A 14,914-nucleotide genomic window follows, 5' to 3' on the forward strand; every position below is an offset into this window, starting at 1 on the left:
ATCCAAAGACATGTTGACCCTCGCCATCCCAGGCTGCCGGCCTTCCACGCACTGTCTCGCGAGGCAAACTCCACACGATCCAAGGCGCAAGCCACGACATACGCATCCGGCGACTGCCTACGTCAGCTGCCAAACTGCATAGCTACAACGCCGGTGGCCAAACCAGAAGAAAAATCACTTGACACAAAGCATATATATATACCACATCACCGCACCAGTCACCGCACACGCGCGCGCTTCCCGCGATGCCCGTTACCGAGTTCGCCATCATCTGCCTCCGCGGCGGCGGCTTCGACGAGCTCGACTTCCTCGAGGCGCTCATGGAGGTGCAGGAGATCCAGGACAGCTGGACGCGCGTCAACCACCCGTACAACCTGGAGCCCAACAGCAACCTGAGCAGCATGTACATTGAGCACAGCGACCGGCCGTCGCTGCTCATCACGGCGCCGTGGGACTCGCCCGAGGACCACGGCGAATGGATCCGGTCCACCGACAACCAGATGTGCAACGCCAAGCTGGCGCACTACATCAAGCCCGGGTGCAGCTCGGCGCTGCTGCAGCACCTGAGCCCGGCCGGCAAGGACGAGCAGCTGCGGCGCGCGTTCCTGAACAAGGACAGCTTCAGCGTCGCCAGGGTCACGGTCGAGCCCGGGGTCAAGCGGGACAAGCTACAGGAGGCGTACGAGAGGGAGGAGAGGGACGTGGATCTCATGGAGGGGGATCAGAAGCTCTGGGCGGGGTGGAGGATCGAGAAGCGCGATGGGAACGAGGAGCTGGTTGTGTTTTGGACCGACGAGGTGCCCGAGGGGACGGTGCAGAAGCTTATTGCCTTGGGGGACGGGAGTGAGCAGAGGCGCTTCAGGCACGTCGTGTAGGAGCAAGTTTTTTCATCTGTATCGTGCTTCTTCCCTCTTTTGTTTGTCTTCACTTCGTTGTTGGCAGTCGGCGCAGAACATGGCACGTTGCTACTGTGGTGGGGGGCGAAACCGTTTCGACATGTAGTTCTTGGTAGTGTGCTTCAAAAATCGTCCTTGTTCAGCTCTATTCGAGTGCCGCGCATTCTGAGCACATGAAATGCAAAGGTATCCCGAGACGCCCATTCGTGCATGTAGATTCCTTTTTTTGGTTTAATCCATCACCGTCCGCTTTCCTCCCGGCAGCCCATTTCCTCGCTTTACCGCATCGTCATGCTTAGTTCTTCTTCTTGCCAACCTCGGCGATGCTCAGGTCTGCAAAATGGCACGTTAGTAAATAGTGGCCGGGGTCACACTTTGCCGTCGCCGATTCGCCCGATGGATAGGAAATTTCCCCCAACGAGTTCACAGGACGAAAACACGGTCTGGGAGAGGGCAATTCGGCGCGTACTGGGAGGCAGGCTCTGCTTCAACTTCTCGGCCTTGTCGGTGTCCTTGAGCACCAGGGTGTACAGGTGAGTCTGGCAGCGGACCTTGAACTTGATGTTGTTGGACTTCTTGTTCTTCTTGATCCGCGCGGCTGCAAAATTTCAACAGTTAGAATTCAATTCCCACACACGCAAATAGGGCGTTCTAATATCCCCGTAATGTCAAGTAATTCACGGGGGCGGGCGTTCGCGTTCAACTACTGGCAAAGAAACATACAGGAAGCGTCCTTCCGACGGCAGATCTCGATGAACTGCACATATCTCGTTAGTCATGTAACAAAAAAAATCTCACATTCGTCAGACGCAATTGAGGAACTGCAAACGCACCTTCTTGATATCGGCGACCTCACGAGGCATTTTGGCGGTAGTTCGATAGGTCTGTCTGTACAGAGTCTTGACAAGGCACGAGTTGCGGAATCGATGGATTTTGGAGAATTAATTTTGTGCGCTGCTTTCTCGCGGGGGCCGCGCACAGACCAATGGGGACAATGTCGGGTACGTACCGTGAGGCTGGTGGCATGCAAAGTGGGGCCAAAGTGTGGCGTGTGGCTGTCGCAGGGGATCGACTGAATGGCATGGCGAGGCAACGGGCTTAGAACTGATGCGCCACGTAGCTTTTCGCCCAGGCGACGTCACCACTGCGAATCACGTCAAGTAGACACCGTTCCAATATAACTTACTAAATATATACTGTCCCCTTTGACAAAATCGCAGTGCATATTATTTCTTCACAATTTTTGCGATTCTCTTTCTGGTTGAGAACACAGAAGATCAGTGTCGTCTAGGACCACCTACCCGGCATCAAGATGCCAACACCACTGGACAATGCGATGAGGTCAAAGGTACGGACTGAAGTGGAGTTTGGGACGGGATGTACGGTTTCCTGTAATTTTTTATATACATTCGCTAACTGTAGTTAGAACATGGTGCTTGGTGAGCCATTTATTTCTGCTATCACCATGTACCACTAACCATGCGCAGCGTTTGGGGGCGCGGTTGTTGCGGCCGCCGTGTGGACAATATGGGGCACCGATATGTTTCCTGCAGAACCAGACCCAACAGGTGACCCCGAGAGTTGGACTCGAGAGGAAATGAGAAGGTGGTTGGCGGCTGTAAGTACCACGAGTTCATCAGCCATATATAGACTGATACTTCTCTACAGCGGAACCTATTCCCGAGTGAGAGTGATACAAGAGAGCAGTTGCTCCTACGAATCCAGGCCAACATGAGAATTGATAGGAAATAAGACGCAGGGCTAAAAGGTATTAATATGTACTACATCAATGTTTAATGCATGAATGAGACTTCATGATTGACTGTGAAATGAGTACAAAGAAGCTTAGTTCATTATGTGCCAATTAAGTTGTTTATCAGGCAAGGCCCCGTGAAAGTAACACATGCGCCTGGCCGTACTCAAGCACGAGAACCGTAACTTGCCCCGTCAAACACCATGAAATACACGCATCACAATGCGTTAGAAAGCCAGGAAGATTGGTGATTCAAAATGAAGAACCCCCCCCAAAAAAAAAAAAAGAGCTAAGAAAAAAGCACTGTCCGCTGGTTTTGCCTCATCGCGGAGGGCCATTGATTATACCACGGAATTCGCATGCAGTAGATGAGGCATCCTACTTCAACTTGTCTCTTCCCAGAGCCGGCGCGGGCATGCGTTCTGGATGCCATTTCTGAGTAAAATGTCTGCTACCAAACCCGAAGTTTCTTCCCTTTCCGGTATTCCGTTGCCGAAGTGGTAAGCTCCCAGTCACCCCATTTCTTCTCTTCACTGATTCTAGTCACCTGAATCGTCAGCATCTGTCGTTCTTTGGATACCGCGCACAGAGATTTGAACCAGGCCTTCTCCCGTTTCACATCAGGGCCAGGCGGAGGAATGCACAGTGTCTTGAGCTTGGGAGCCCAATTTGGATGCGCCAGCAGGGCATCAAAGGAAGCTTGTGTAATCTTGTTTGCAGAGGGGCCGGAAAGCTCTAAATAGGTTATCTTAGGGCAGTTGGAGAGGAAGGCGATGAGCATGGCGTCAGTCTGGAATTTGCGGCATCCTTGCAGTCTTACGAAACGCAAGCTGGCACGGATACATGCGCGCCAGTCGCACAGTGGTGCCGGGGGTGAGTTCATTCGCATTGTGCGCGCCATAGCTGACATCTGTATACTGGAACTCGAAGTGTGTTAGGTTGCGGCAGATGCCTGTGCCTATGGATATAAGCTGCTCGAAATGTCGACTACAGGATGGGACGAACATAAGCCATTTATCACTGTCATGCATGGGGACCATTGGTCCAAAATTTGGAAAGCTTTCTTACTCAGTCAGGACAAACGAGCTCCCAAAGCCCAGTTTCTTTGTCCGGTGGCCCAGTTTCGTTTGCCAACTTTTCTCCCACTCCGCATCAGACTGAAAATAGACTTCCACTTGTCCCTTGGAATCGGGCCGAAGTGCCTGGAAAGCGTTGGCGACCTTCTTGACGGGAGGGGGCGTGTTGGAATCCGCAAGAGCTCCAACTGCAGCTGAAGTAGCTCCCGCAGAGTTGTCGGGCGGGTTGGAATCTGCAGGAGCTTCAGCTGCAGCAGGGGAAGCTCCCACAGAGATGACCGGCGGGTTGGCTATCGACGTTGACGCGTCCTTGGCGACCCCTTTTGTAAAAAAAGATTCTATGCTGAGTTGCTGTGCATTGCTCTCGAGGTGCGAGTTCTTTTTCGTTGACCGAACAGGCGGCATTGTGCCTCTGGCGCGACAAGATCTGGGATGAGAAGGATGGATTGAGGCTACAAAGGGAACTCGTGATCACGGCAGCATGTCTGATATTTCCTCCATGCCGTCAAACACCAGATGAAGGACGCGTCCCACTATCAACCAGCCAATCAGTCTCGTTTGTACCTTGATGCTCAAGTACAGTGAACCGGGCCTATAATAATATACTTCGCGAGGCCCCTCTTATCGTTATTTGGCGACTATCATAAAGGTGCGATTATTATAGGGTATATATCTATATTTGTTATAAGGTATATTTACAAGGATAGGTTTTTTTTTGACCGCGTTACGGCTAGAAAAACGCGCTGTGCGCCTTAAATGTGGGCCCCTATAGGCCCCTTGTAGGCCTCACATGTGGGGCCCTATAGGCCTCAGCAGGCCCCTAATAACGACATCTGGATAAAAGCCCTGATTTATATGGTGACTAAGCCTGATGCCTACGATATTATTAGTAACCTGAATATTAACGATTTATTAGGGAAAAACCTTAGATGACCGTGAATTATCGTAATAACCTGACTATCGCTAAGATACATGATCGTTGTAGAGCAGGTTCACTGTACTCTGTATTGCGTTGACAACCTGACATTGCGGGTGGCCCCACTCTCTGCCACTTTTGCTTTTTTAGGCCTGTGCAGAAGAACCGGACTGGCTGGGACACTTGAGTTCCAGGTACCTCCCGCGACTTGTGACCCAGGCTTTGGTGGCCATTCAAGATCAGGCTTTGGGCTGGTGAAGACAGTCTGGTTGCACAATGAGGTGGCAAGTCGTGTTGGCATTTGAGTTTGAGCTCTGTTTTTAATTCCACGTTTCGCACATTTACTCCTATTCAATTAGCCGTTGGCTGTCGAATCACCACTGTCCTTGGGTAATGATAAATCTCCCCTAGCTGGACTAAGGACTGAGGACCAAACCACCTGGACTCCTCGCACGTGCCGGCTGATGGAGGAGGCGTTTCGACGACCTGCACCTCAAATTACCAATGACCATCATCCAAACCCTACACGGAAGCGAATTGCGAATCGCCAAATTGCGCCTGCGCGCTGCGCGCACGAATCAAAAACTCATCATAACTCTCATTCATCTCGACAAGCCGTCACATTCCCGGACCCCGAGTCGGGCGCTCATGTTCTGGCGAACCAGGAATCTAGCGCATCCTGTGTCAACATCCAGCCTTCAACCATACCCGAAAATCCATGACCTAATAGCCACGACTTCTATGCTGTCAGCAGCTGCGGCAAGCTGATTTGCGCGCCCGATTTGTTTCTGCCCCAAACATGGCCTTCCTCGAAGACCCCCGGCTCCGCCAACGCTGGAACCAAATCACCCACGACGCGGAAACCGTCACTGAAAACGCAGCAGCCGGTATTTTCACCTTCCAGCAAAACTATATCAACCCGTGCCTCGCGTCAATAGCCGACTCTATCGAGCAATGCACAACGGTATGCCTAGGCGACCCCGAAGAGCGGCTCCGTCGTCGTCGCGAACGCCAACGGGCCCGCGAGAGCGCCGAATTCAGTTTCGACTTCTACGACGACTGGTACGAAGAGGAGCAATCTGGAGGTGGGCTCCTGGGCAGCTGGGGCGGCGAGGACTGGGACCGCCTGCTAGCTGGCACAGGAAGCGCCAGAAGACATGGCGGCGAGACGAACGAGCAACCTCGAAGGAAACGCGGCATGAGCTATGGGACAAGAGGCATGAGGAGGAAGGCAAGCCAGAACGATGCCACAATTATTCCGAGCACACAGCCCATTGGGTTCTTGAGTAAACTGCCCTGGAAAATGGGCGGAACGCTACGATATAAACCTAGCGCAGCGGATCTCCAAGACCACCCTGGCAAGCACGGCGCCGGGGAATCTGCGCCGCTGTTGGGCGGTGACGACGACTCGGACTACGGGGAGGTGTTGCGCATGCCTAGACAACGGAGCGGCACCACAGGGTCCGGGGGAACGTCGGACTCGTACCGGTCAAGAGGAGATTTGTTCCCCAGCGACGGGGAGGGAGAGGAGGATGCGGTGCCGTTGGATGACGACGTGACATATGACATGGTAAAGAGGGACGACAGGAGCAGTGCCAAGACGAGGAGCAGTAAAGGAAAACGGCCAGCGGGAAAGCTTGCGGCTTCTTCCCGAACCGTTTCTAGATCAACACTGGGATCTACGGCGTCCAGCGAGTCCCGCGAGTACGCGACGACGGCCCCCCCGACGCCAGGCGTTGCTCATATCCCGCCAATGGAGGATTTACAAGCTGAAGAGACGAGGTTGCAGAGGCAAGAGCACGATGAACAGGCGAGGAGGAAGATGGCTGCCTCGCAGCTTGCTTCAGGGAGGGGACTGGGCGCCGATGAAGAAGTCCACGATATCGAGGAGGCGAAAATGCTCGAGGTCGCAATGAACGAGATCCACGAACCTCAGGATAAGGTGACGTCTTTGCAGGATCGCGATGGACGAGAATCACCACCACCGCCGCCGCCGCCAACTGCGGCGTCGAGGGACCAACCAAGAGGGAGTGGAGGCGATGATCCGTATCAATCGAGTAGCAGGTCTACATCGGCTTTCCACGCAGCGCGACTGCCACGCTTTGGATAGCGAGAGTTTGGATGCGGATGCTGCTTTCGTTGGACGCAGCAATTTATGGGGCTCATTTAATTTATTCTGCGTCATTTGCTTGTAGAGCGCATACTCTTCTGGGCAACGCGAATGGGAGGCTCAAGATGTGTATGCGACCTGGGAAGCAGCATGGAATTTTGTGACAATTAGCAAGCGTAGCTGTACCGAGCAGTGTTTTTTTTTTAGAATTTGGCCCATGACTCGTCAGTACGCACGAGGTGGCCGCTAATAATCGGCAAGTCATACTATACAACGACCGACTGCAATGCAACGATGTATTGACCGGATATTTTTATGTGGAGCAGTTGCTCCGTGAATGTTGAGCCCGTGAAGCCGTTTGCTGGTGTAGTATAGAGTTGAGAGAAATTTACCTGCTGCCTGTGGTCCCCTTGTTTCAGGGAACGGTGCCAGAAACATAAACATTGAACGCAAGGTACAATGCTAGTAACGCTGGTGGAGTTGGCAGATTTTCTGGGTCTATTGGATTGACCAGACTGCGTTGAATTATCGCCTGGTATTGCTCGGCTGGCATGGCCTCGCTGCAACATAAGTTGTTAGTGACCGGCAAGAGCATTCACCAGATCAGATACTCGGCCATCACACCCTATACTGGAAGATGCTATCGTATTTGGTGTATGCTTAAGCATTGACAAAGATCTTTTGCTATGGAAGCTACGTTTACTTAGTACAACACGGGTTAAAGTCATGACTACTCCAGACCTAGTCAGTTCGAAACCGCGATCAATCGATCGATTCACATTCCTGGTTCGTCGAACCTAGGGCATTGCAATAGCCGTTCCTGGAGGTGTTTTAGCTGCTGAGTGAGGGGGTGTTGGCCGACTCGTACGAAATAAGACGGCAGGACGGCCTTGAGGACCGACGAGCCTCGGCTGGGTGTCGGCTCCCCGCATCGGAGGCGACGGTCAGGGCGGTTCCCCCGCGCCTCCGGGGCGCGACCCGAGCGACCATGGCCCATTTTGGCCTCTTTTTTGCGGGTTGCCGTGGGCCCAATTGGAGTCTGTCTGGTGTGTTAAGGGACCGTGACCCATGTCCGTGGCGTTCTTTTTTTTAGGCTGGCTCGTGAAGCGCGATGACGCTCCTCAATCTCTCGTCATATTTATCTTGCCATGGAATCTGCTTTTTTAGATTCGGGTCGTTTCTGTCTTTTCTCCTTTGCCACACATACTCGGTCACATACCCTTTACCATTAAGCGATTGACGAACTCTTTTTTCTCGAAACAGTAAGTTACGCGCCCGCCGCATGGCTGACCCGTTCGACATTCCGCAAGGCACCAGGATGCCTATGTTGAACCTTTGGTTTCTGACCTGCGCAGTATTATTAGCATAGCCGTTTTTGCTCCGTTTTCTTAGCCCCGAAAAACAAAACACAATCAACCATGGCGCCGTCCGGTCCTATCACAACACCGCTGACCACGCTGCTGGGGATTCAGCATCCCATCATGCTTGCTGGCATGGCGCACACGGCAGGCGGAGAACTCGCTGCGGCTGTATCCAATGCGGGAGGTCTCGGCGTCGTCGGCGGCTTCCAGTACACACCGGAGCAGCTACGCGAAATTATTTCTGAGATGAAGGCCCGATTTAAGCAGCCTAATCTCCCCTTTGGCGTTGACTTGGCCTTGCCCCAGGTCGGTGGCAGCGCTCGAAAGACGAACCACGACTACACACATGGCAAACTAAACGAACTTGTGGACCTGATTATCGAGAGTGGTGCCTGTCTTTTCGTCAGCGCCGTCGGTGTTCCTGAACAGGAAGTCATTGACAAGTTTCACAAACACGGCATCTTAGTCATGAACATGGTTGGCCACCCCAAGCACGCCGTAAAGGCCCTTGAGCGTGGCGTCGATATGCTTTGTGCCCAGGGCACCGAGGGAGGCGGCCACACTGGTGATGTCGCCAACTCGGTGCTGATCCCGGCAGTTGTCGATGTTGCTCGTCGCTACAAGCCAGCCATGCTAAAGGGCCAGACGGCTCTAGTCCTTGCCGCAGGCGGTATTCACAACGGACGTGGCCTGGCCAGCTCTCTCATGCAGGGCGCTGTCGGTGTCTGGGTCGGTACCAGATTCGTCGCCTGCACCGAGGCCGCTAGCGCCGAGGAACACAAGGAGGCCGTTGTTGCTTGCGACTTCTCCGAGACGGACCGTACTTTGGTTCTCACGGGCCGGCCGTTGCGAGCCCGACTCAACCCATACCTGAAGAGCTGGCAGGTTAGAGGCAATGCTGCCCAGGAGCTTTGTGACAAGGGTATTGTCCCCATCGAGCACGACTTTGAAAATGATCGCGAGGACATTGAATTTCCTCATCTCATGGGCCAGGTGGCTGGGGCAATTACCAAGATCCAGCCCGCCAAAGAGATTGTCGACGAAATGGTTGCCGAGGCCGTGGACCAACTCAATTTGGCCAACGTGTATCTGAGCTCTAAGAGCAAGCTGTAAACCACCTGAAGCATATCAATTAAAAGACGAAAAAAAGGCATGGTGGAATCTTTCCGACCCAAGAAAGGGGTGTCGTGGTTTGGAGGGTAATTTGACGTGGGAGAATTCAGTCACGGTTCCTGTTGACAGCCTTGGTTGTTAGAGGAGGACTAAGCATGCGCGATGTCAGTTTTCTAGAGGAGCGCTGCGTGTACAAGTAGGGAGAGACAGTATGTGAGATTATCATGCGGATTTTATAAAAACGAAAATCACCGCCGTCCAGAAATATGACACATTCTAAAGTTCTCATGCCAAGGTGATGCTAGACTAGTGTAATGAGGAAGGCTTGGGTTTCGTGAGCTCCTGCCATTTCTCTCGAGCAGATCTGCGCACGGGCCAGGTGCCAAGTCACCTCAACCTCCTGATGTGGGGCACGACCCATGGTTGGCTGGGTGCATTTTTTTCTTATCCGCCGGTCCAACTTTTTTTTTTCGTTATCGCAAATCCCACTTATCGAATCGACATTTTCCCCCAAAGACCCTTCAACATAGCGAGCCTGCACCAACCGACGCAGAGCAACGACAGGATTTCTTGAGTGAGAAGGAAACAAACTCACAACCAGCTCTCTGATCCTCTGCAGATTTCGATATAATGGGTGACGGAATTGCCAAGAAGCGGAAGCGCAATGGCGCGGAAGCTGTTGCCAATGCCACCGCCTCTTCGAAAAAGTCAAAGAAGGTCAAGAACCCACCGCCACAGATCGAGCCTGAGGAGGACGAGAGTGAAAGCGGAGACAATGAGAGTTTGAGCGAGGAGCAGAACGAACAACAGGACGAGGAGAACAGCGAGGATGCAGAGGAAGGCCCCATCGCTGAGGATGCAGAAGACGAAGATGCCGACGACACAGTTGGAGATCTTCCAACCGACGGCGCTCCTATACTGGCCCCGACTGCTGAGTCGGATATGTTTGACCAATTGAAGCTGTCGGAGAAGACGATGAAGGCCATCACAGAAATGGGCTTCACCAAGATGACTGCCATCCAGAGGACTGTATGTGATTGAGCTTCCCTTCGAAGCTCCCCGGCCAAGACCACGCTTTGAAGCAGCCAGCTAATAAGTTGACAGGCTATCCCACCGCTGCTGGCAGGCAAGGATGTTCTTGGTGCGGCCAAGACCGGTTCGGGCAAAACACTTGCTTTCCTTATCCCCGCGATCGAGATCCTCAGCGCTCTACGATTCAAGCCCAGAAACGGCACTGGCGTCATTGTGGTCTCGCCTACTCGAGAATTAGCCCTTCAAATTTTCGGTGTCGCTCGCGAGCTTATGCAACATCACTCTCAGACGTATGGTATTGTTATTGGAGGTGCCAATAGAAAGGCAGAAGCAGAGAAGCTGTCCAAAGGCGTCAACCTGCTGATTGCCACTCCTGGTCGGCTCCTCGATCATTTATTAAACACGCCATTTGTGTTCAAGAACCTCAAGTCCCTCGTTATCGACGAAGCAGACCGCATCTTGGAAGTTGGTTTTGAGGACGAGATTCGCCAAATCGTCAAGGTGTTATCCAATGACGACCGACAGACTATGCTGTTCTCAGCCACACAAACCACCAAAGTTGGTAAGTAGCTCTTGTTATCCAGGGAATTCAAGACATGTGGAACTCCCATCAGCTAACGTATATTGCAGAGGATCTTGCAAGGATATCACTGCGACCCGGCCCTCTGTATATCAATGTCGACGAAGAGACGCAGTTCAGCACTGTGGACGGGCTTGAACAAGGCTATGTCCTTTGCGATGCCGACAAGCGATTCATCTTGCTCTTCTCATTCCTGATGAGAATGAAGGAAAAGAAGAAGAAGGTGATTGTGTTCTTCAGTAGCTGCAACTCGGTCAAGTACTACTCGGAGCTCCTCAACTACATCGATTGCCCGGTGCTAGATCTTCACGGCAAGCAGAAGCAGCAAAAGCGGACAAATACTTTTTTCGAATTTAGCAATGCCGAGCATGGTATTCTAATTTGCACTGATGTTGCTGCTCGTGGACTCGACGTAAGTGAAGATTGAATAATGTACAGTCGAACCGCGTTGACACATGCTGATACCATGGGTGCAGATCCCTGCCGTAGATTTCATTGTGCAATTCGACCCCCCGGATAACACGCGCGACTACATTCACCGTGTCGGCCGTACAGCTCGTGGTGCCAATACAAAGGGTCGGAGTCTGTTGTTCCTCCAACCCAACGAGGTTGGATTCCTGTCACACCTCAAGACTGCCCGCGTGCCTGTCGTCGAATTTGAATTTCCTGCAAAACATATCAAGAATGTGCAATCCAATCTGGAGAGGCTGATTGGAAAGAACTACTACCTGCAACAGAGCGCCAAGGAGGCGTTCAAGTCATACCTGCACGCCTATGGGTCGCACAGCCTGCGATCGGTATATGACGTGCAGAAGTTGGACTTGGTGCGCGTGGCCAAGAGCTTTGGTTTCGCAACCCCGCCTCGCGTCGACATCAACCTAGGACAGTCAATGAGCAGGAACAAGGTGCAGGGCAGAAGATCATATGGTAGCCAGCCTCGCCAGCCAGTCCGACAAGGCGGCCGCAGATGATGGGAATTGCCTCTGACTAGGCGACGAAAAGTGTCAAGAGCGATGCATGTACAGCCCGGGACCGGCGTTTTGGCGTGGTGAAATCGCATCTAATGGCTTGTTTGTATTACAATGTTTGTGGCAATAGGCTAGACATGCACTTGAAAAAGCATTTAGGACATGAGAATGAGCAAGGAATAAAACGAATGCCTTGGTGTTGCAGCCTAGTGGGTTGTCGGTGGCCTTGTGACGACCAAGCATGCGGGTGTCAGCTTAAACCAGACAGGATGACAGCATGTGAGGTGCGAGGCTGAGCCGGCATCTTCGGCGCTAAACCCTCTGGTCAAAACGTCAACATTGCATGTAGTCAGCAACTGCGTTTCTGTTGCCTATAACGTATATACAGCGATAGATGGGCTTGCTCGCTTTGCTCTTGGCCGCCACGAAAATGCCCATTGTCTAGAAGTCGAAACGCGAAACACATTCCTCGCCCTGTTTCCGCCTAAGCCGGCCGGCTCATGACGCAACCGCCCAACCTCATTCCAACCATGGAAGCCCACGACGCGGCCGTCAGGCGCATCGCAGCCCAGGTCAAGACGTTCCACGAAGCGCAAAAGCCGTTCCGCATCTACCACGGCTCAACCAACAGCACGCGCACGTCGCACCGGCGCGCCGACAACACCATCGACACCAGCCGCCTCAACCGCGTCCTCTCGGTGGACAAGACGGGCATGACGGCCCTCGTGGAGCCCAACGTGCCCATGGACGCGCTCGTCGACGCCACGCTCGCGCACGGGCTCGTGCCGCCCGTGGTGATGGAGTTCCCGGGCATCACCGCGGGGGGCGGCTTCTCCGGGACGTCGGGGGAGAGCAGCTCGTTCCGGTACGGCGCCTTCGACAGCACGTTTGACTGGATCGAGATTGTGCTGGCGGACGGGGCCACGGCGCGGGCGTCGCGCACCGACAAGGCGGACCTGTTCTGGGGCGCGGCGTCGGCCTTTGGCACGCTCGGCGTGGTGACGCTGCTGGCGGTGCGGCTGCGCCCGGCGAAGCGCTACGTCGCGCTGCGGTACGAGCTCGCGCGCGGCGGCGCCGAGGCCGCCGTCCGCCGGATGCGCGAGGAGTGCGACGCCCCGGCCAACGACTTTGTCGACGGCGTCGCCTTCGACGCCGGCACCACGCTGCTCTGCACGGGGAGGCTGGCGGACGAGCTGCCGGCGGGCGAGGCGCCGCGGCGGTTCACGCGCCCGTCGGACCCGTGGTTCTACATTCGCGCGCGCGAGGTGCGCCGGCTGCTGCAGGAGCAGGAGGGCGAGGACGCCGTCGTGGTCGACCACGTCCCGCTGGTGGACTACCTGTTCCGCTGGGACCGGGGCGGCTTCTGGGTGGGCGAGTACGCCTTTGCCTACTTCCGCGTGCCGTTCAACCGGGTCACGCGGCGGCTGCTGGACGGCTTCATGCGCGCGCGCGTCATGTACCGCGCGGTGCACGGGTCGGGCCTCGCGGACGCGTACATGGTGCAGGACGTCGGGGTGCCGTTTGCGCGGGCGGCCGAGTTCCGGGCCTGGCTGGACGGCGCGCTCGGCATCTACCCGCTCTGGCTGTGCCCGCTGCGGGTGCGGCGCGGCGACGACGGCGACGGCGAGGCGGCCGCGCACGGGCTGCACGCCGGCTTCGGCGCCCCGGACGCGCCGGACCTGGTCAACTTTGGGGTGTGGGGGCCGCTGCGGCGCTGCCCCCGGCGCGCGCAGGTCGTCGAGGCGAACCGCGCGCTCGAGAGGAAGGTCGCCGAGCTCGGGGGCAAGAAGTGGCTCTACGCGCACGCCTACTACACCGAGGACGAGTTCTGGGCGCACTACGACCGGCCCGCGTACGACGCGCTGCGGGCCAAGTACGCCGCATCGCATCTGCCCAGCGTCTACGACAAGGTGCGCGTCGACGTCGACGCCGAGGAGGCCGCGAGGCGGAGGAGCCGGCGGGCCAGGGCGCGCGGCGCGCTGGGACGTGTCTGGCCGTTGAGGGGGCTGAAGGGGTTCTGGGCCGCTGCCAGGGGAGGCGATTACCTGCTGAAGAGGACATCGAGGAGGAAGCCGGACACGGGGGAGACGGAGAGCGGGTAGGGCTATGTTAATTGGCTTTTTTTTTTTTTGGCATTGTAGAGGATGCTTTTGATACACGACGTTTCCACCACGTTATACATTTCCAACCGGTGACTATTGCAATACACTCTGCACCATTCCGGCCCGTTAGTCGTGTCGGAAACTGCCCTGGTCCGTCTTTTGCCGCCCGCTCATCTCCTTCATCGTCTTGGAGGCCTGCTCGGCAACCTGCTGGCCGACCTTGGCGCCGAGCTGCTCGGCGTCTTTGCTGACGGCCGTCAGGTCCTCCAGCTCCGCCTGGCTCGGGTTCCTGGCGTCTGTCTGCCGGGCCTTGTCCACCGACGCCCCGGACGAGCTGAGGTATGCGTAGGCGGCGACTGCTACGAGAGCCGCGCCCCCGACGGGCACCCTGTGACGCGGCGCGCGTGTTAGTCTGGCCCCTTCGGCCCTCTGGCTGTCTACGGGAAGCCTACCAGTTTCTCTTGACGGCCTCGGGCCCGCCTGGGTTGGGCGGCGGCGGCTGCTGTCCGCCGGGGCCGTCGTTGGTGGTGATTTTGTGTCGGAGCTGTGCTGCCGTGACCCGTGGCGAGATGGCCCGCGATGCCGCTGGGCGGATGTGGTTGCGCAGCAGGCCGGCGGGAACTCTGGGCAGTGCCATGATGATGTATTTCTTCTGAATCAAGCGGTGTCTTTTAAAAGAGCTTCATGTCTTGATGAGACGCTGTGTTGCGCAAGGGTCAGCCTGGGTTTCTCGACGTTTAAATCGTCTGGCCGTGGCGACCTACGGGCTGCGCATCTCGATGACCTCAGAGTCGAATGGCCATGATGCGCCTATGACGAGGGGGCCGTCGACCTGCATGAGACGTGGGTGCGGCGAGCGCCACATGCTGGATCTGATTGATATGGAAGAGTCGAGACTGCGCGATGCTGCCCGAAACGGCTGCGGCTTGATGGAATGGGGTGAAGTCAAGTGCTATTTGTATCTGAGGGACACGTCGACCTTTGTGAGTGATGCGGCGAGGTTGTGC

At 55.3% G+C, this 14,914-nt stretch overlaps 9 protein-coding genes across 9 annotated transcripts; 6 read left to right on the top strand and 3 right to left on the bottom strand.

Moving 5' to 3' along the window:
- Positions 1-245: 245 nt before the first annotated feature.
- G6M90_00g063490 (uncharacterized protein) lies at positions 246-875 on the top strand (the record flags this gene model as incomplete). Its single annotated transcript, XM_014687048.1, has 1 exon — positions 246-875. One exon carries the CDS (start codon positions 246-248, stop codon positions 873-875), a length of 630 nt encoding a protein of 209 aa, XP_014542534.1.
- Positions 876-1,191: 316 nt separating this feature from the next.
- rpl-38 (60S ribosomal protein eL38) lies at positions 1,192-1,759 on the bottom strand (the record flags this gene model as incomplete). Its single annotated transcript, XM_014687047.1, has 4 exons — positions 1,192-1,229; positions 1,366-1,494; positions 1,620-1,653; positions 1,730-1,759. The coding sequence occupies 4 exons, from the start codon at positions 1,757-1,759 to the stop codon at positions 1,192-1,194; spliced, it is 231 nt and encodes a 76-aa protein (XP_014542533.1).
- Positions 1,760-2,208: 449 nt separating this feature from the next.
- G6M90_00g063510 (uncharacterized protein) lies at positions 2,209-2,648 on the top strand (the record flags this gene model as incomplete). Its single annotated transcript, XM_066130760.1, has 4 exons — positions 2,209-2,244; positions 2,323-2,335; positions 2,384-2,514; positions 2,565-2,648. 4 exons carry the CDS (start codon positions 2,209-2,211, stop codon positions 2,646-2,648), a joined length of 264 nt encoding a protein of 87 aa, XP_065986838.1.
- A 452-nt stretch (positions 2,649-3,100) lies between these two features.
- Positions 3,101-4,130, bottom strand: G6M90_00g063520 (uncharacterized protein; the record flags this gene model as incomplete). Its single annotated transcript, XM_066130761.1, has 3 exons — positions 3,101-3,384; positions 3,470-3,636; positions 3,718-4,130. 3 exons carry the CDS (start codon positions 4,128-4,130, stop codon positions 3,101-3,103), a joined length of 864 nt encoding a protein of 287 aa, XP_065986691.1.
- A 1,310-nt stretch (positions 4,131-5,440) lies between these two features.
- Positions 5,441-6,751, top strand: G6M90_00g063530 (uncharacterized protein; the record flags this gene model as incomplete). Its single annotated transcript, XM_014687045.1, has 1 exon — positions 5,441-6,751. One exon carries the CDS (start codon positions 5,441-5,443, stop codon positions 6,749-6,751), a length of 1,311 nt encoding a protein of 436 aa, XP_014542531.1.
- Positions 6,752-8,169: 1,418 nt separating this feature from the next.
- Positions 8,170-9,225, top strand: G6M90_00g063540 (uncharacterized protein; the record flags this gene model as incomplete). Its single annotated transcript, XM_014687044.1, has 1 exon — positions 8,170-9,225. One exon carries the CDS (start codon positions 8,170-8,172, stop codon positions 9,223-9,225), a length of 1,056 nt encoding a protein of 351 aa, XP_014542530.1.
- A 630-nt stretch (positions 9,226-9,855) lies between these two features.
- Positions 9,856-11,808, top strand: HAS1 (ATP-dependent RNA helicase HAS1; the record flags this gene model as incomplete). The annotated part of the gene is made up of 4 exons (XM_014687043.1): positions 9,856-10,254; positions 10,330-10,819; positions 10,888-11,249; positions 11,314-11,808. The coding sequence occupies 4 exons, from the start codon at positions 9,856-9,858 to the stop codon at positions 11,806-11,808; spliced, it is 1,746 nt and encodes a 581-aa protein (XP_014542529.1).
- A 527-nt stretch (positions 11,809-12,335) lies between these two features.
- On the top strand, positions 12,336-13,907 carry DHC24 (Delta(24)-sterol reductase; the record flags this gene model as incomplete). The annotated part of the gene is made up of 1 exon (XM_014687042.2): positions 12,336-13,907. One exon carries the CDS (start codon positions 12,336-12,338, stop codon positions 13,905-13,907), a length of 1,572 nt encoding a protein of 523 aa, XP_014542528.2.
- Positions 13,908-14,033: 126 nt separating this feature from the next.
- On the bottom strand, positions 14,034-14,544 carry G6M90_00g063570 (uncharacterized protein; the record flags this gene model as incomplete). Its single annotated transcript, XM_014687041.1, has 2 exons — positions 14,034-14,295; positions 14,360-14,544. 2 exons carry the CDS (start codon positions 14,542-14,544, stop codon positions 14,034-14,036), a joined length of 447 nt encoding a protein of 148 aa, XP_014542527.1.
- Between the last annotated feature and the right edge of the window lie 370 nt (positions 14,545-14,914).

The sequence above is a fragment of the Metarhizium brunneum genome, chromosome 3 (genome assembly GCF_013426205.1).
Source record: "Metarhizium brunneum chromosome 3, complete sequence".
NCBI classification, from domain to species: Eukaryota; Fungi; Ascomycota; class Sordariomycetes; order Hypocreales; family Clavicipitaceae; genus Metarhizium; species Metarhizium brunneum.